The sequence below is a fragment of the Mizuhopecten yessoensis genome, unplaced genomic scaffold, assembly GCF_002113885.1.
Source record: "Mizuhopecten yessoensis strain PY_sf001 unplaced genomic scaffold, ASM211388v2 scaffold6683, whole genome shotgun sequence".
In the NCBI taxonomy this organism is placed as follows: Eukaryota; Metazoa; Mollusca; class Bivalvia; order Pectinida; family Pectinidae; genus Mizuhopecten; species Mizuhopecten yessoensis.
Genome location: NW_018406672.1, coordinates 918376 through 939626, shown reverse-complemented (window position 1 = coordinate 939626; position 21251 = coordinate 918376). Strand labels below are relative to the sequence as shown.

The following is a 21251-nucleotide window of genomic DNA, read 5'->3' as shown; positions in this document are numbered from 1 at the left end:
ACAGTGTACATGCGAATACCGATACAGCTAGGAACAGCTGTCCCCAAGGTTTTATATTGAATTGCATATTTTAATGTCAATACATAAATAATTCATTCTGTGTAAATGTAAACAGCTCTTGGAAGCAAAAGTAAACAATGTTCAGTCCTGTAAAAATATCAAAACTCAAACCCTACGACTGTTTAAACCATGTTATGCTCCCCCCCCCCCCCCCCCTCCTCCAAAAAATACATCAATAAATAAAATAGGGGGCGTATACTATATAGTGTTACCCATGTCTGTGCACTCATGTTTGTTGGATGAGCACAAGGAAATATGATTCTTCTACAGTTTGTGCTTGTTATTGTAAAACGTCATACTCATATTTTCAGAGAAGGTATAATATTTTACAACAGTGTAATTTTTTACCAGATTTGTCAAAATGTGACTCCGTTAGTCGGTTCCTTGTATCTCTGACTATTCAGTATGATATCCTGGAACATGTCACGGTATAAACAGTTGTAAATGAACCATTTCTATTCTCTTATTAAGATCCGTTACACAGGAGCATTTCTTTAGAGGAATATGGATTAATGTACCGAAAAACTTGGCTCAATGGTAATCCGTCATCATTCCAAGAAAAGAAAATCGATCCTGATCGGAGAATGTTTGTTACTGTATATTACTGCTTGGCTGTTATGCCTGGTTTATTTAAAATAAAAGAAATGTTCAGTCTCCCTGTCGTATTAAAAGATGTCAAATGTTATAATGATCTCGGGTTCCTGCTTCTCATTGCTAGCATTGTATTGATCCAATATAGCTCTATAAAAATTATGCAATATGGGCAAAGTATCAGCGGATTACAATAAAATGTTACTTCTTTTTTCTCTTTTCAGGAATTAACAGCAGCCATAGCCGAGGAAATACGGGTCCCAGATGCTGACAGGAAAAAACAAGATGGCGATAAAAATACAGATTCAGAAAAGTTAAAGGTCATTCTCGGAGAATGGAATGATGGTTTGGATGATTCCTCATCGTTAGAAGACGATGCTGTGCCCTTAGCAACGTATAACTTGGAAGATTCTGTGTCATTGCTGAGTGATGCCAGTTCTGATGCGGTTTCCTTGGAAACGACAGAATTTGATCAAAGGTCACCCAGTGGTAAACATCGAAGGTTACTAAGTGCAAATGAATGTCAAGTTGAGGTTGTTGTTCACGACACTACATCAATTGAAAATTCTCTAGTGGATCAAAATCTGTGTGAAGAAATCAATGTTCTTAGAGAAGAGAAGTTACTTTCAAAATGTGAAAATGATATTTCTGTAGTAAATGAAAATATTCGAAATTTGAAAACAACAGAAAGTTTGAAAAACTCGCATTCAAGACAATATGTTACGGAAACAATTATTGGCAAATGTGGTAACTCTTCTAAGATAGAAACAGAGATTTCGTCAACAGTAGTAGAGAATTCTACTGAGAAATCGGTTGGTTTGCCATCACAGCAATGTACTGCAAAAGTGGACAAAGACTCTACTGTGTGTAATGATGATTCCAAACCCATAGACAATAGGATATCTGTAGAAAATCCTATGGTGAATTCTGTGCGTTCCCCGGTTCTACAGAATAAAAACACTACCGCAGATCTTGTTTGTTCCCCTATTCTACAAAATAACAACGCTACTGAAGATCTTGTGTGTTCCCCAGTTCTTGAGAGCAACCGTTCTACTGTGGATCATGTGTGTTCCACTGTTCCACAGAACAATTACTCGACTGTGGATTTAGATAGTTCTACACCTGTGGATGATCCCCTAATGAACAGTGCTGTCGTAGACCACCATGTTAAAGTAGAATCTGTGTGTCTACCTGTAACAAAACATGGGGACGAGCCAAAGGACAACAGAATTGTAACAGATATTAAACCAGTAGCAAAGACTGTGTTGTTAGACTACAGCAAGACGCGGCCAGGACTTATTGCAGAAAGTGTGTTGTCCCCTGTTGAAGAGGATACCAGTATTCCAGAATTGTGTTCCCCAGATATTATTGACGATTCCATAAAGCATGTGACAGAAAACTCGCTGTTTACACGTTGGGCAGACACTACCGTATCATCGGATGAATGTGATTTTCGTAAAACCGAGACCCAGTCTGAAAGAAAAGTGTATGATAACATTCACGTCAGGGAGGTAAACCCTTCACCCTCACACACTGCTTCTTTAGATCATGATGTAGAGGAAGTAGGCAGATGTAGCACCCCAACTTTCGTTCCTTCTGTTGATCGCACAGAACAGATCATTAGCCTCACTTTGAACCAACACCGAATATTACGACGGTCAAAAACACTGCCAAACTTCTCCCCGTCAAAGAAACAGAAGAAGTTGAACAATTCTATACTGGTCGACGACCAACTTAACTCCTCATACAAAGGGGAAAATTATGTGTTCAGAGACAGTTATTTAAGAGGCTCAACAAGTTCCTCCCCTGGGGGTCTACTAGTCACCGATATAGATGACCCAACACCCGTGTTCAAAGTCAAGAAGCATACTCTGTCAACGACAGCCGTGCAGACTTCTTTCGAGGATAGCAGTAATCCTTCCAGTCCAAAACATGCAGCAAGTTTGTCGCAGAGTCAGCAAATCAGCATAGGCACCAACACCACCGATTCATTGGAGAGGCCAAAGACTCGCGCTAAACGACTTGAGAGACTCCAGCAGGCGGAGATTTCTAACACTGCCACTACAGAACTCTTCCTTGATTCCAGTAAGGTCAAGGTTGTTTCGAAAGGTCATGTGACCTCTGCATCAGCAAATTATATCACTGCTGTACCCAACCATGTCACCGGTTTACCCATGAAAAACATGATCAGTGTTTCGCCTAGTCATGTGACTAGTGTACCAGCCGATCAGGTTGTAGATGGGAATATTACACCTACAAATCAGACAAATGGTTCTTCAGCGAATCATGTGACTGTCAAGCCATTCAATCACATGACAAAGGTTTCCACCACAAACCACAAACCTGTCATTCCCACAAGTCATGTGATTGTGAACAGAGCTCAAACCCAAGACACAACCAAACCTGTGAGTCAGTTTACACCAAAACCCAAGTTACCTACAATGGAACCCCTTACCACGATATCAGTTACCTCCCCTGCCATGTCACCTGTTCCTCCTAAGCCATCCAACTTTTCTGAAAATTTCCAGCCAAAGTCACAGCTTGGATATATGATTCACGACGAATCTCCTGAAATGCAAGTTATTGTCAATGCTACAAGTCCTGTGTTGCTGAGGCGGAAACCGTCCAACAGCAGAAACAAGCAGCGTGAAATAGCCCGAAAGGAACTGGAGATGTATGCTAATGACACAGAGTATTCCCAAGTAAATAACGAGTCAAAGTTCATGGACAAAGACATGTCTAAAACATGGGATGGGGTGTCAAGAAAAAAATGGAAACAATACTATGCTCCCATAATGCAATCTATGCTTCAAAATGGGACCACAACTGATGAAAATTGCAATGTGAAATTCGGGTCACAAAGTCTCCAACAAAAAACTCTATTAGACCAGATGCATAAGAAGTATTGTGCATACCAGTATAAGGGGTTGGATATTCCCTGTCTGACTTCCCAGCAACCCCTTGTACTCAAACCCAGCCCGCCACCTCCTGACAGGATGAGGTCAAGGTCATGGCTGCTCAAAAACTACGCAATCATTCTGCCAGATTCAGCAGGTGTCTCTAAGCAGGACTCTGCCAGCAGTCCAAAGACAGAATTCACAAAAAGTTGTTCAATACCAGGTTCACCTTCCCTACCTCCTTCCAGAGACGGAACACTCAAGAGGCAGAAATCAGACGACCACCAAACTTATTCCACAGACAGTTCAAGGGACACAACTCCTACTGCTCAGCTATCCCCCACCACTCCAGAGTCTGATGGAGACTTGGTAAGTAATTTCTTAATAATTTTGTAAGGGTAGTCTCCCTTTGTATGCTTACTGACACGACAGTATTTCAGTGAGTTTTGATGAACTAGTAGTCCTTTGGATGTAAGAGTGATTATCAATTTCTTGTTTTAAATGGTTGAAATTTTGCTTCACAATTACAATATGCAGACTTGCTCAAGAATTTATTACCTTACATTCCTTGCAAAATTTAAGTTCACAGCGAAGTGCTCAGTGTTTGATAGAAAAGAATTTATGCACTTTTTAATATTTCTTCTGAACATGCATGATTATGCATAAATGTATAAGTTAATTCCACAATACATATTTGTTGTATTATACAGAATGTTTGTTCAAAAATCCAGTTTGGACAAATCACTCTGACACAGCATAAATTAGGTAAACCCTGCTACACGCCCTATTTGTTAAAAAAAATGGGTAAATAATACTTGCTGAATCAGATTATGAAATCTGCAGATTTAATATATCATATTTTTTTACCTCTAATAGAAATACATTAACAAAAAAGGTTGCAGGTGCCAAGTAAAAGAATGATTTTATTTTATTTCAAAATTAATTTTTATTATTTACTTTAATTCAACAGGAAAACCACCTAGGTTCAGAAAATTACAAGCAGTGAATGTTTTGATCTGCAAATAATTAAAACCAACTGTTACCACATGACTACTGTGTCATTCTGGAAAATGCTCATGTCTTATCTAGATTAACCCCATATAGTATTGTTCATTGCGATGTCAGGTTTAAGACAATGGACCTTATGTCATATTAAAGATATATAAATGTGGCATCAATATGGCAATATTGATGACTTGACTTTGTCAGAGAAATTGGGACATTTCTAGGTGAATGTTTGCGAATATTTTTGTAATGCAGGCGTTTAATTCATTTCCATTTCATATCACATTTTTAAAACTCATCCCAAAGTTTTCTTTTTAGTGTGGTTAGAGCCTTCGGCTAAAGTGATATCTTTCTAAAACAAACTTGTTCCGTTTATATTGTGTGAAATTGAAACAGATTTTAAAGTTGTATTGAACATGTTTGCAAGTGTAACTTTTCATTGCTGGAAATTCTCCTGACGTCTTATGTGGGCCATATAGTATTCAAACAGTGTCTGCCCCCCATTTCCAATTCAGTGACATTGCTCTAGGAACTTCATTTTTTATTTTATTTTTTATCAAAATTCATTCAAAGGTCAGGTACGAGAACTCAGATGTCAGTTTATATTTACATTTTTCTGGAACAGTCCAAATGGCTGTCAGACAGCATCAACTTGTAATTTGTCAGGGTAATCCAAGGCAAGGGCCCAGATCACTCCTAACATTATATTAGTATTTATAGGAAATCAATCAACCAAATCGGTGTCATCACTCAAGAGACTTAATATTTTAAAAGATGTTTATCAAACTTCATACAATTGTGAAACATGAGAATGTCTCTAATGAGCTTATCTTGAATAGTACCAGCATGGTCAAGGCCACTGTCACTTGCTATCTATAGACTTTCATTGTAGTAAATTTTGATCAATCATGAGGATACCTCAGAGGAGTTCCTGTTTCAGTCTCAAGGTCACTGTTACTATTAATAGATTTTTTTTCGCAAAAGCATGTTGTGGATTCCGACTCCTAGTGGAGGCACTGAAAAAATAATAATCTCTGTTATATTTGCCCCACGTTGGGTGCCATTTTTCGCCGGGGTCATATAGACAACAGGGCCAAGTGAGCTTATGGCGTCAACATTTTACTTTAAACAACTTCTTCTGGAGAGGCCCAGGCCCATGATATTTGGCCAGTAGCATGCTGGGATGAAGGGCTACCAAGTTTGTTCAAATGAATTACCTTGACCCACTTTCAAGGTCACAGGGGTCAAATATGTTAAAATCTTCAAACAACTTCTTCTCAATAACCAAAAGGCCCAGGGTACTGATATCGGGCCTGTAGCATGCTGGGATGAAGGGCTACCAAGTTTGTTTAAATGACCTTAACCCACTCTCAAGGTCACTTAGGTCAGATGTCTTAAAATCTTCAAACAACTTCTTCTCAATAACCAAAAGGCCCAGGGTACTGATATCGGGCCTGTAGCATGCTGGGATGAAGGGCTACCAAGTTTGTTCAAATGAATTACCTTGACCCACTTTCAAGGTCACAGGGGTCAAATATGTTAAAATCTTCAAACCATTTCTCCTCAATAACCAAAAGGCCCAGTGTACTGAAATTGGGCCTGTAGCATGATGGGATGAAGGGCTACCAAGTTTGTTCAAATAAATTATCTTGACCCACTTTCAACGTAATAGCCTTGTTCGACATTCAAGGGCACAGGCGTCATATGTTTAAATCTTTTAATAGGTTCTTATGAATCAAACACTGATACTCTGCCTGTAGCTGTATTTAAGTCCACTTTTAATATTACAAGTGTGAGATTAATACCAGGTGAGCGATGCAGGCCCATTGGGCCTCTTGTTAATTTTTTCAGTCAATATTTCCCAAGTCCATACGTGGGCACCAATGTAACAGGTCATTATGTTTTTTCAATGCCTCTGCTAGGAATCGAACCTCTGGCTTACTAGTCTTACGCTCTAACGAATCAGCAAAAGAATAATATCCTAACCAAGGCGGAAGGAACCAGCTAGTACTATTTTACCAGGGCGACAATAGAGTATATATAGTTTAAATCAAAATGACCATGGTAGCATTATTCAGCTGTCAATGAAAGATTATGAATGGAACCAATTTGTAAGGGGGGGAAAAGACAAAGTGACTATATACATACTATGTCTAAAGCTTGCCATGGGGGGTTGCTATATATATAGCACTCTAATCCCACTGATAATCAGATCAAGAAAGTTTGTAAACAGAAATAAACCAGCTATAGACCTCGGCATATGATTTAGCACATATCTGTATTGTGATGTGGGCAAAACAATGAGGGCTAGTTAGGTTGTATTCAGGTATTTACTTCTATAGATTCCAGAGTGTGACAAGTTAATAGGCTATCATGCAGTGTGTCGGGATGTAACAATAGAATTAGGTTTATGGTAGTATAAGGGGTTTTATTGTCACATCAGATACTTAGCGATAATCTGTCTTAGAGTCAAATCCTTTCAGTCGGACACACTTTATCTCGACTGATTTTTACACAAATTTGTGCAATGGTTTAAGTGTTAAATTTCATACGAGACTTACCTAGGTAATATTACCTGTATTCTGATGTTTGAACTTTTGTACATACCCGTTCTACTTAAGTGGCTATTTCCATGTTAATGTGTTAGGTAATTTTACCTGCATCCTGATGTTTGAACTTTTTTACATACCTGTATTACTTAAGTGGCTATATGTATTTAATCGGCAGGTAAAAATCTACCACCTATCTCAACAGATCGTTTGTATTTTACGCTAAATCCCGTAGTAAAAGATCAAACAAGTTGTCAATTGGTTCTCAATTTGTTACGAAAGTGAAAATATTATATGTAATCTTTAAATCTCTGTGTATTATGTATTGATCCGTGGCCTGACCACCCCCGAGGGCCGTAATGGACCAGTCCTTCACAAGGTGAAGCATAATGTAATGTCATACTGCAGGTAAATGGCTTAGCCAGTACCTGGGGTCCAGGCATAGGTTACCGGTTGAGATATCATGCTTGACTACTCATAATACCCTTTACCTGTACTCCCTAACTCTACCAGACTGAGGAGGGAAAACGTGGTCAAGCCAAGTCCGATTTACAGGAAGCGCAGGGACATGGATTGTGTTGTTCCCATCAGAGAATGATCATAATATGTTCGGGTGCTGAGCCTGTAGGTATACGGGTATGACATGTAGCACGTATATACCTTTAACTCTCTGAGTGATCACACCTCACACGTGTAGAAGTTTATTAGTTTGTTGACATTTTGTGTGGAACAGTCCCGCTGAAACTTTTCTCGGATACCTTGTTATTACTTCACTACGATGGCGGATTTGTGTGACGTTTTTAAATCACTTTCGCTGCTGTTCAGGCCCACTCGTAAAAAAATCCAGGTAAGATTGATCTGATTATTACCTGTAATTTGAGTGAAATGAACGTGGAATGACAGCCATTACCTGAAGGTTGCTATCTGACAGGTTTATGTTGTGAATAGGTTCGAAGTTTGGGTTCTTATTGACTCAAAGTTGGTTTGTTATTTACAACTTAACACTCAATTTATACCTCTCGTTGAATGTCACAATGCTACTGTTAATGAAATCTAACTGTTGGTAAAGCAAGACATATCACTAAATTACACCAGATCACACATAACTCATGGGAATTATTTCATTTAAAAAAAAAAAAATCTTTATTTTTTTTTTCCAAATTCATAGCTGAATAAAAATAAATATAAGATGATAATACAGAGAAAAATGATAACAGTCCTAAAGGAGATACTTGATGCATATGAATCAGTTTTGAATTAATAATTAAATTTTGTACTATCATGTAGAAATACTTCGTTCTGAATATGATTATATTGCCAAAAAAATATTATTGAAACCGTGATAGAGTTAACCTTTTCAAAAATGAGGTCCCCAGCAAATGATTAATTTGATTACTCGTAGGAATTTGAGAAAAATCTGTCAAAAATTTGGAGTCTTTTAATTCCTTGCTTATTACGTTGCAAAAACTTGGTAAATGAGTCCAAACAAATTATTTTTATAAAAGATTATTGTAATTGATATATATATATATTCATCAGTAAACAATTCATTGGTATATTTGATATACTATAATGATTTAATTAATTGTTCAGGTGTTAATCATTTGTAACAAGGATTGGACAGGTAAGATTGCATCATGTTGGACAGGTGTGACCTTTGGCTGGCGAACACACTTGACCTCAAGCTACGAACAGTTAGACATTTATCATCACTATAATGTGACAATGCTCAATTATCTTCTCCTATAAATCAGCTGGTATGATTATATTAGTAACAGGTTAGCCCTACAGAAAGGTTAATACAATATTATCTGTTAATCTGAGTTTCTTCTAGACTATTTAAAGCATATGATATCATATTCACCTTATCCTGTAGCCTTTGGAGAAAGATTCAATCATTGACATTAATTACCATGATAGCGCTATTGATAAGTGTCGTTCTTCTTTTTCTGGTGTCAGCCCTGCAGAATGCGTTTTCTTGTGTGATGATGTCAACGAGAATGATTTTCAAAAGTTGTTTAGGCACTTTCCTTAAAAAGTTATGCAGTCAATAATTGTAGTCAATAATTTAAGTTAACATGGCTTTGTTAGGGTAATCATTTAAATAAACCTGACATTGTTGTAATAATTTACGTTAATTTGGCTTTGTTAACAATAACAATTAAGTTTTCATTTTTGTCAGTAAACTGAAACAACTTTTCATATTAACAATATTGTTAAGACTGGATAAGGTGCAGACCTTTTGTAAAACAAGAGACGTAATGGGCCTGTATAACTTGGCCTGTTAGTCAATGCTGTTGGCAAACATCTAAAATTTGTGACCTTCAAATTGGGTCAAGGTCAAATTTGATAATGAAGAGGCTAACACCACAGGCAAAATATTAATATTGAAGAGTTAGCTTATTTTACTCATGTGACCTTCAAATATCGTCAAAGTCATTTGTTTGAAAAAGTTGATAACATGTCATCCCAGCAAGCTACAGGCCAAATATTATACTTGACCTATTGGACCTAATCTGAAATGTGACAACTCTTTCACTGTGAATGACCATAGATCTCTTACTGGTAAGTCAAAAGTCTGAATGATTTGTTTTAAGGCATTTGAACCATATGAACTTAAATGCAGGTCAAGGTCATTTATTTGAACTAACTTCCTTGAATGGGAAAAACTAAATAGTATTAACCTCTAGATTCTTGGTTATTCAGAAATCATACATATGATCCCTAGCTATGACTTAAAAGTTATCCAAGATCATTCATTTAAGCAACTGGATAGCCCTAGCATGCTACAAGCCAGATATCATCCATTTAGACTCTGTAAGAATAAGCCTTTTAAATTTGTTAAAAAGTTTGATAATATTTTACCTCTGTGACCTTAAAAGTATGTCAAGGTCATGCATTTGAACAAACTTGGTAACCCTCCATCCCAACAAGCAAAAGGCCAAGTATCAATACTCTATGCTTTATGGATCTTAGGAAGACGTCACTTAAAGAGAAAGTTGAGCTCGAGGCTTGATGAACAGACACCACACCATTGCTCAAGCTCACAGGTACTTTGTGCCAGGTGAGCTAGAAATTGCAGCACATAACTCAGTATTAGTCATTTATCCTTCATATCAGAACAAACTTCAACACCTTTAAGCTGGAAGGTCCTTGAGTTGACAGAAAAGCGTCCCACCTGACATTATCATCCCCGTGTACCCCCCTCACAACTCTTGTTCCATAACATTTTAAGTGGTCCAAACAAAAACACCTTTGTTACCGCCAGTAACATCATATGAATGTTGATACCAAATTTTATTTTATCCGGGATAAAGCGTTGTACCCCCCATGGCTTTTATCAAAGGATTACACGGGTAATGATAAAAACTACATGTAAACCATCTTATGCTCTTTAAAGCCGAGAGCTATTTATTTGCGTTGAAACATATGGGAGGTCAGCATATTTCAAAAATATTACCTTAGGGTGACCTGAATATATCTCCTTGTGCTGGTTGGTAGGAGGCTAAGTAAATATATATTTTATACAATGTTTCCAAACGAACTGAGAACATTTAGTCCATAAGGCACCATAACATTAAGTTTCTAGATCTACAAAACCATAATGCGGCTCCACACAGCCTGTTTGTATAGACTTAGGCATAAAGCTGCCATTCTTCATGGATTTTCTGTAAGGTCCTTAGGTACCACTTGAACTTATTCTTTATTTGAGCTATTATTGATAGCAGAAAGTTTTTTATTAAACAGTGTACCCGATTGAAAAAAAACATTGTGTCATTTGAAATAGAAAAATTTGTGATATATGTTTTCAGTGGTATTTATTAGAAAAATCATATTGTGTCAGTTTAGAAAATAGTCTTTGTATTATTTTGAAGTATTTATTCAAAGATTAAATATTTGACAAGGCCTTAAATATTTTGAATATTTTTCTTCCAAAAAGTCAACATTCTACGTGTGAATTTTAGAAAACATTCCCTAAATCTTTGAGTCAAAATAAATAAGCATTTGTTTGCTTTTAGATGTCATGACATTGGCCTTAATCTTTGTAATTTGTTGGTCACCAATGGTCAAGCCTCATGGTCAGTGCGCTTCATATCAAAATCTGACCAAACGTTAAGGATAGTGCCTTTCTATTAAGTACCTAGCTAAATGTTAGGGACAGTGACTTTCACATACTGGTGTTAATACTTGACCTGTCCTTCTAGAAAGGATGGTCACTCAGTGGTCAATGTAGGTTGGGTGATAAGGAATTACCATCTTGATGGCCTTTTAATGTGGGCATTCGTAATGTTGGTCATTTGATTTATATGCCTTTATAGAAAAAGGTAAGGTGAATCTCTTTTGTTGGCAGCCCATCACCTAACGTTAAAAAAAAAAACCTGAGAAACCTCTGTACAACGGACAACATTGACAGGTTATTCCAGGCTTGAACTGCATTTTCTAAAAAGCCTGTCAAGTTTAGATGTGTTCAGTTAAGACAGGTTCCTATGTACAATACATATGACATTGGAGTTTCTCACGGATTTAGAACAATTTCATTTTGAAGGTAAGGTTATCAAATACCTGTAAAAGGAAACTGCATATATATATATTGCTTTTTTTTAAATGAATGAATTTTGAAATTAAAATTATTTTTTATATGAAAACAATTGTAAATTTGTATGCAATAAAATTAATACCACCCATGTCAACCCGATGTTGCATATAGCACGTGTTTATTTGGTTAGCTTACACAAACACCTGCATGTAAGACGTACTTGTGGATGTATTTGCAAAATATACGTGCTCTATCTTTGCCATGTCTTTGCTTGATATGTGTGGACTATATTTCGACATTCCTTTATTGTATAATGAAGGTGACATGTTCACATTCAAATGCCCTTACTTAAATCTTATCTGGCAGAATTCAAATAGGCTATCATATAATTATCTTTTCTGCACATTCACAGACCATCCACAAGTATTGCAAGATCAAAGGCATAATCTTCGTTCAAGACCAGTATCCGATTTCTTCTTCTAAGTAATTCCACCATTGCATTAATGATTTATAAGATGTTTTAAAACGTAATGACTAGCTATGTACTATGTATATTGACCTTCAAGTGTGGCAGACATGTCTGAGAGAACTGTTTTGCTATCGGCATGTGCTGCAGGCTTAGCGAAAATATTCCTTGTGTTTTAATCCAAGGTCATGCATATATAAAAAAGGAATTAGGAGCTTATATGGTTATATCTTTGGAATTAGTTTTGTATATTGATGTTGTGGTTCAATCAACATTGTCTTGTGGATGTTTGCCAAACTGTGCAAGACTAAAAGGGCATAGATTTCATATTATAAAAATAATGATAACATATATACCAAAACCTCACCATTTTGTAGAGTAAACATGTTATTTAAAAACAAAATGTATTTCAAATCCCATAGAGGGATTGGCAATTTATCATTTGATAATTACAGTCATAATTAATTTAAGAAGAAATGTTGCAGCTCTTTAAACCTGAAAGAAATTTGGCTTTGATTTTGAAACTTCAGTTAACTAGCAATATACCAATATAACTTCTTTTGAATCTAATCACTTTCACCTTTTTAATTTTTTACCTGTAGAGATCACATGTACTGATGATACACCTGGCTTATCAGACCCAGTTTTTTGTCAGAATTATTAGGCTTCTGTGTGTTAAGGAAGCACCCCTTATATCCATTATGTAACAGCTCCCTAATGTTACTGTGGATGACTTCATACATACTGGTCAGCAATCACAGTCACGTGGCCTACCCCTATGATGGGTGGCTATCGTGTGTTAACCACAGGTAACACATTGACACCTGTACCAGGCACCTGTCAGTTTTACCTGGCTGACCTTGGATAACACCTTATTAGAGTGGTCATCTTCTCACCTTATGTGGGTGTAATTAATTACACCTCTGGTCACTTCCTTACCTGGTAACCTTTGATCTTTGCCCTCTACAGGATGTTAATGTCTTTCCATGTGTTGTACAGGTGTGCTAATGTCCAAACGTTCGGTTAGGACAGAGTAATTGCAGGCATCTACATTCCTGTATAGACTAGTCATTGGTCAGTTGACAGCCTCTATTGCCATTAATTATTAAATTCACTACAATGAAATATTGATACTGACCAACTCTATTAGATTTGCCAACTTGGTAGATTTAGCTTAATTGCACAGCCCATATGTCAGACATATTTATGGTTCAACCAAATTATTCTATTAGCTGGAAAGGAATTATGATTGCATCCATGGTCACAAAATTTGAAATATTATCAACAATGCAAATGAATATTGCAAAATAAACTTATCCCCATCGAACTAAATATATCTTACTAATAGGTTAAAAAGGGAAAAAGTGATTATTTATTTGCTATACAATGTTAACAGAATATTTTTTGACTTAAAGCTTTTAGATTTATTATGTATTTTCATTGGTTCGAATCTCGAAAAGTGTTATTTTTTCACTATTTGATATTTCTCTCTACACTGAGAATTAACCATTTAAACTCCTAATATTTCACTGGTGAAAATTAAATAGATGGGATGATTTGTACACAAATTTAAAGGAGTGTTCTGTGTTTAAACGTTATATGCAAATAAAACTGAATTATACCTTTATCTGTTAGTGTATAAAGCCCATTTCATTGCATACTGAAACATAATACCTACAGAGGGCATTAAAAAATTACCAGATATAATGCTGAAGGGGTTTTATTGACTCTAAAACTTAATTAACACTTTGGGGGTTATTTCCAGGTATGACCCTGCGCTCGTTATACTGTTGATGAGGGGTGCACATCTCTGGTAAAATGTGGGCGGTATATGACATTTGAAACATTATCCCATCCTATATAATACATTATTGGGTCAGCAAATGTATATATCCAGGTGCCTAACACATTATAAGTAACAGGTGTCCCTATAAGTGTTATATTTCATTGTCGCAGCAGACGTATCTCGGCTGAAAATGTTCTAAACAGACCAGAACAAACCAAAAAACACATCAAACCAATTCTGTGAATGAAATCAAAATGTTTTTCGTTTTGAAACCTTAATTCATGGTTATCCCCCAAAAGGTATGGTATCTATTTCCCACGGTGGTTTTGTGTTTGGTTTTAGTGACATCAGGTGCTGTGATATACATGCCATGTTTGTGGCCTGTTTGTGTATTTCTGATGTAGGATAGGTTAGGTATGGCTTACATCAATTAGATAATGCATTTAACATCTGAAATGCATAACAATAACAGCTAGTTACCGTATTTTGCCTGTAATAGGCCCACAAGGACCGGCTTTAGTCTGAAGTCTACATAAGACTGTATAACTGTTAGCGAGGTCATTGTGATGACCCTGTAGAGAGGGGAAGAGTTGCCCCGGACAGATATGAACACTTTTGTTTGTCATTGAAAACCTTTTTATGAATTACAGTAAAATACACTTACTAGAGCATGTGTTTATATATCACTGGAACAGAGAATGTGTTTATAATTGGTAAATTACACATACTAGAGCATGGGTTTATCTTTGGTAAATTATGGTAAAAATACTCCTATCAGAGCACAGATTTATCACTAGTAAATAATGGAAAATTACAAATACTAAAGCTTGGGTTTCTCACTGGTGAATTACACTTATTAGAGCATGGGTTTATTATTAGTAAATTACGGTAAAATACACATATTAGAGCATAGGTTTATTACTGGTAAATTATGGTAAAATACACATACTACAGCATGGGTTTATGATTGGTAAATTATGGTAAAATACACATACTAGAGCATGGGTTTATTACTGGTAAATTACGGAAAAATACAATTACTAGTGCATGAGTTCATAACTGGTTAACTATGGTAAAATACACATACTAGTACATGGGTTCATAACTGGTTAATTACAGTAAAATACACAAACAGAGCATTTGTTTATCATTGGTGACTTGTGGTAAAATAGATAAATTGGAGCATGGCTTTAAAAACTATGCTAAAATACACGTACTTCTGTCAACCTTTTATATATATCCCACATGGCTCTGTATAAGATAACCAAGGAGTCAACTAAAGAGCCATTCCAATGATTGTAACATCCTGTTTTCTGTCAAACACTTCTCTGGGAATGCAGCTCATAACATTCGAAAAATGAAAGAGAAAAAAAAATTGAAATACTTAAATTTTAAAGAAATGCACATTAATTTATTCAAGTCTAAATACTTAACATTTTCCCACAATTTAAGTTGTGAAAAGGGGGTGGGCTAAAATCGCAAGCCTATAATGGCCTATTATGAGTAATATGAAAATGTTCATGTTACTGAAGAAGGTTTTGTTGAAACCTCTCATACAGAGGAGATTGAAACATCTCTTATGATAACGGCTCCTTTAAAATATGTACAAGCTATAATGCTTGTCCAGAGTAAAAAATGTAAACCCCTCGAAATATTGGGTATAATTCAGATGTTGGACAAGGGAGTTGACAAAATAAAATGTCATCACCACAATCGTCTTAAGAGCAATTTTTTTTGAAAGCATTTGATTTAAAGAGAGCACTCCTCTAAGAATGTTGAAGTGTTTTTCTGAAGGAATTTTAATCCAGCCTGCCTAGATAGGGCAGCACACTAACATTGGTTTGGTGGTCTTATCTCTCTTGCTGAGCTGAACAATGGCTGTGGCTAGAGGACGGCTTAAAACTTTTATCACTCTTGAGAAGGTGTAAAGAAAGTATTGGAGATATAGCGGGTCAAGGCTGATTTTTTAAGAGGGAAATGCAGTTATAATTCAATTTCCCTGGTTCGGTGTGAAGTTTTGAATCCAAGTGTAAAAAAATATATATTTATATATGTTCTTTTGCTCCAGCAAATATTTACATGAATGTTCTTGCTCGTAAAATCATAAGTGTCACCATAGTAAATGACCTGTAATTTGACAGAGCTTTTTCAAACTCAAAATTGATAAACTAGGGCAAAATATGAACAAAGGACAGATTTACATGACCACACTTGAAAAAGTACAAGGAGAATAAGACCAGGTGTTCCAGAAGGGGAAGCGCCTTCTGCTTCATTGACAACACCCATTATATAAATCTTAAGTTGAATCCAAGTAATGACACATCCTCACATTGAAAACTCAAGTTGTGACAGCAAAACCGCAAACTTTGACTTCTTTTACAAGACCAGATATAATGTGACCAGGCCAAATGCTGTGCAGCTAGGTGCCTTCAGCATGGCATTTCAGTGAGTAGCACTCTAAAGTTGGCATCATATCCGCGCTATCACAAGGAGGCAAATACACCAACATACCCTGTCTCCTGCACACACACATGCGGGCCCGCCTGCACTAAACACATGGAGGCACGTCCTTAAATGACCTTAGCTGTTGATAGGACGTTAAACAAAATTAAACCTAGCTAAACCAAACCCTACGTTTCTTTTCAATATTGAGTGATGATGCATTCAAGTCTTTAAAATGCTGTTGCTTTAAAATTCTTGGTACCTCAGTAGGGATTGAAGACCTGTGAAAATACCAATACCGTTAAACTGCACTTGAGCACCGAATGTTTGCTGTGCATGTTTACAAATCCTAGATGTATATTTTACTTATAAACGAATGCTTGTTCTTTAGGGCCTATTTTTTAACCCTTCAGGATAATAACAAAGCCTTTCGATGTTTTCACTATGAACTGTTTAGTAAAGAAACCTGGCTTGTCTATGTATTTTTATTCGGCACAATACAAACAAAGCGAATTTCAAAAAATAAATATCACTGTTTAAAATCACAAAGGTAAACAACGTCCATGATATACACAAACTAAAATGTGTGCTTTTTACCTGTTTTACAATGTGAGTTTATATGTACAAGAATACCTAGTTAATAAATAAATTCAATTTAAAATCTGATATCAAGCTAAGGGAACACGCCACACTTTACCAAGTCAGTGGTTTGTGGGGCAGGGTTGAATTATAATACATCAGTGTTAAAAGTTCTTACTTCTTTGTACAAAGTACCTGACATTTGTACCTGTACATATTTAGATAAAAAGGTTATAACTTAACCCCAACAATGTGGTAGATCCTGTTGCCTGTACAACTAATGCTTTATCTATGGACTTTTGGAATTTGACTGTTTAACCTGTATCGGGGTTTCTTAACCACCGTCGATTTATCAGTTTACTCGGTACATCAGGGTGTCCATTGTCCTGAATTTGTTACCGTTTCCCCTGAAGAAAAGATTCGCCACTGTCATTTTGTTAGTTTCTCCTGTTTAAGAGTTCTGCTTCTGTCATTTTGTTTTTGAGTTGCCCCAGTTTCAATAGTTCACGTACGTCCGCCAACCTATTGCTGTTTCAGAGGTTTCATTTTATCAATAAGACTCAAGTTTGTTTCGCTAGTATCATTTCTTTCCCTCTATGCCAAACCCAGCTACCCATTTCAAAAGATGATGTTACTGAACTTCTTTTGGCCACGCACCAAGACCTTTCAATTTTCCCAACGTCATTGTTGTCTTCTTCTTCACTTTTTCACCCAATAATGTTATTGCCGAGTTTGTGAAGTACCAATTCAAACATGAATGTCAGACTTGAGTTGATATAGCAACGGTTAAAACATTTCTGATGTGTCGTGGAAAACTGTGTACCATAAATGTCCTTATAAAGTGTCTGTCGCAATGAAATATAGCTGTCTTGTACTTTAAACTTATATCCATGAAAATTTGAATGGTCTAGCTTGGCTAAAGTGTTGTTTGTAATGCTGTTGCAGATATGCATATTATATTACAAGTGTTCCACTAAAGTGGAGCAGGTTCCTTGTAAAGTCTTCCATTGAAATTTGTCTTGTCCGAATTACCTGCAGCCAAGGCGCTTAGGAGGACAGATAATGTATATATACCTATTAAACCAAAATGTTGTAAACTGTGTCAAGAGGCTGTATATACACAAGGGTGACTATAGGACAAACCATTGGCTTTCCACTTATAGGGGAGTACTGTTCCCTCCTCACTCCACTGTCGTGTTACCATGGTTTTATACGCCCAAATAAAAAGGAAAACAGTTAAAGTTAAAACGGCTTTTAATGTCACCCAAAAAGAGATCTTTAAGGCTGTACAACCAGAAATTACAGGCTTAAAAAGTAATTCACCCAAAAGTAATCTTCTGAAATCAAAACTGCAAAAGAACGGCAATGCAAGTAGAAAAATATATATATTGATGTTTTAAATGATCTGATATGCAATAACTATGGGAATGTTGATAGTAGAAAGTTTTCATTAAAAGAAAGTACCCTCATTCAAAATATATATATATGTTTTATATTTTTCAGAAACTACAGCCTGGGAAAGGAGATGCAGGTAAAAGCATGTTTTTATTAATTCTACATAAATTATAATAAACATATTATAAGGTAGAGAGTCCCCAACACTCATTGTTATATCATCATCAAAGAAAAGGTGTAATTGGACTTGGACATTTCTTGCCAGTTTACTATATATCAAAAGCGTAATAATTGAAAGACATGTATTTTTTTCTAAGATCCTTTTTCACATCGTTGAACCACTTGCATGTGTATCAAGTACAAAGCTGATCAACTTTACTATGGTCCTGATATTTGTTATATTGAAACTTTTCTGCAACATTCCTAGGAATAATTTCAAAAAGGGCCTGTAACTTTTCATTGCCTTAATTTGTATGGATGTGGAGGACCCATAATAAATCAAAACATAATATGCCTGCATATATGTACAATAACAAAAAGTGTTGGAACACTCTACCTTTGTCCATACTAACTTGCATTTATACCAAAGGAATTTTGCAGGAAGATATTCCATGCTTAAGAGTCCCAAAGTTGTAGAATAACTGTGTGATGTTATTTTGAATATGTATATGTATAGTGTTATATCTGCTTGTGAAATTATTTCGGAAAAATATTAAAGACCATATTGCTGTACCACATTGGTAGATGCAGGTAAGTCGTTTATTGTTTGCCAAATAAGGAATGCAGGTGATGCTGACTAATGCCATATAAGGAGTGCAAGAGATGCTGGCTAATAAGGCCCTTTCATTCATTCACCCCTTCAGTTCTAAACTGGACTTGCCCCGTCTTTGATTTGGTAAGGTTCAAATGTGACTTTAGGGGTGAATGGGTTAAATACCAGGCTTTCATCTGTTCGGTTACATAGGGTTTCATTGATAACTGATGAAGACCTTAAGTAGATGATCAAATTATAAACTAGTTTATTTCAATACATATCACCAACTAGATATATCTGTAACAACAGGTGACAGGTAAAACAAAAAAGGCAACTTCTTCTTTCAATTTCTAAATCGCTGCAGTCACTTGACATACTTTTACCCAGTTAACCCTTTCACCCCTACGTAACTTTAATTAACTCTACCATGCTTTGATCTGGATAAGTTTATTATGGTCTACAGTGGTAAAAGGGTTGAAGATGATCTACATATTTCATTTCAGTAATAATTACCATAACTTTAGTATGCATATACAATACCTACACCCATCTTTGTAGCCCAAAAACAAAAGATTCAAATATCCCTACCTCCCTACCGTGACGTAACCTCTATCTCGATGACAGAGCCACGGAGTGATCTCCCTTCCTCTTCCTTTTATGGCGCCTGCTGCATGCTGACGCACGGAGATTGCTCCAATTTAAAACTTTGTTTTGTCGGTTTGGTTTGAGTGTCAACTCATATTTTTGCGCAGTTTGTGTGCGTTTTACCCATCTGCCCTTATTGATATAGCTAATTGTGTTGAAAATTATTTTTGTGCCTTTTACGGCCGGTTATTTTACTCCACGTGTGCCGGTGCCACTGTCCGCCATTATCGTGGGTTAATTTCCGACCTCTGTTTATTTCGGTGACGGTTGTTTGTTTCGGCAAACGTTATTTATTTTAACCGTTTTCTGATTTATATTACGGGTGAAATTCTTTCTACGTTGCGTACTTTGTACTATCGTATTTTATCCTTATTTTCCCGTTTTATCTGCTTGTAAATTTTTTGTTTACGTTCGCTTTGGAGGGTATGTCTCGGTCGGGACAGCGACGAGGTAGTGCTCATGGGTGTTCCCATTTCTTTGTGGAACGGGACCCTCATGATGCCTGTCCCAGGTGTCGTCCTTGCAGTGAGGTTTCGCCTTGTGAACTTTGTTCACAGTCAAAATCTCAGGGCAAGGACTTCATTGTTCCAAAGCTACCCTCAACTTACCGTAAGACAGATTCGTCTGTTTCTTCCGGTAAGCGAGGGAAGCAGAGAGGTAGGGGTCGTGCCACCAGCTCTCTGGGGTCTGGTGGTACTGTCTCTGTTCCTGTCTCGGGGGGTCTTGCTTCGGCAAGTCCCTCTCGTGAGCAGGGGGTGGCCCTTCCTGTCCAGGAACTCCCTGGAGTAGGGGAGGGGCAGCCTGACCCTGGCTTGGCACAGCCAAGGGTCGAATTGGCCGGGAACGCCCGTAAGCTTTCGCGCTTGCCTTCGGGTAGGGACTACCGGCCGCCGGTCACTGACTCTGTCAGTGATCCCGGCATTCCAGGTGGTGCTGTCGTTGGGGACAGTCTTGGTGCCGGGCCTGTTCTTTCGGGTTCAGGTCCTGGTGTGACAACAGACTTTCTTTCGGGATTGTCTGTGTCTACCGGGATTAGTGACGCGCAGCTCACTAATCCCGGCATCAATGCTGGTCAGGCATACCCTCCCGGTCAGTTACCCGGACCCGGTCCTATTAGGTCCGGTCCCGAGTTTCATTCTTCTGGGAACCTGGGGGGTTTCCCCCCAGGGGTTGGGTTTGCTGGACAGGGGGCCGGTTTCCGGCCTCCGTTTTCCCCTGGCTTAGGGTATACGGGTGCCTGCGGGCAACCATCCTTGGGCCGCCCTTACCAGCCTGCGGATGGTTTTGGGTTGCGGCAGCATCCCGGCAGTTACGGGCTTAGCCCGTACATGTCCGGGTTTCCACCTGGAGGGAGTGGCGGTCCACCTTCGCCCTTTGGGCAAGTTGGCCAGCCCCAGTCTCAGGCAGGCCAGTTTGGCCAGTTCTGGGGTCACTCCCAGCCCGCGGGACCTTTCCCCTATCCTCCGGGATATGGGTTTAACCCCATGGCATTTCCGTCATGGAATCCTTGGGGTTTGGTCTCTCCCTCGCGGAGACGTGTTAGCA

General features: G+C 37.5%; 1 protein-coding gene across 6 annotated transcripts in view; it reads left to right on the top strand.

Moving 5' to 3' along the window:
- Window positions 1-21251, top strand: part of LOC110452430 (rho GTPase-activating protein 7-like) — a 215867-nt gene that overhangs the window by 113906 nt on the left and 80710 nt on the right. For all 6 annotated transcript variants that reach the window (XM_021500950.1, XM_021500951.1, XM_021500954.1 and 3 more), the window contains 2 exons: window positions 876-3917; window positions 18416-18443. In XM_021500950.1, the coding sequence (XP_021356625.1) occupies window positions 876-3917; window positions 18416-18443 (3070 nt within the window). The remainder of the gene's footprint in view (window positions 1-875; window positions 3918-18415; window positions 18444-21251) is intronic.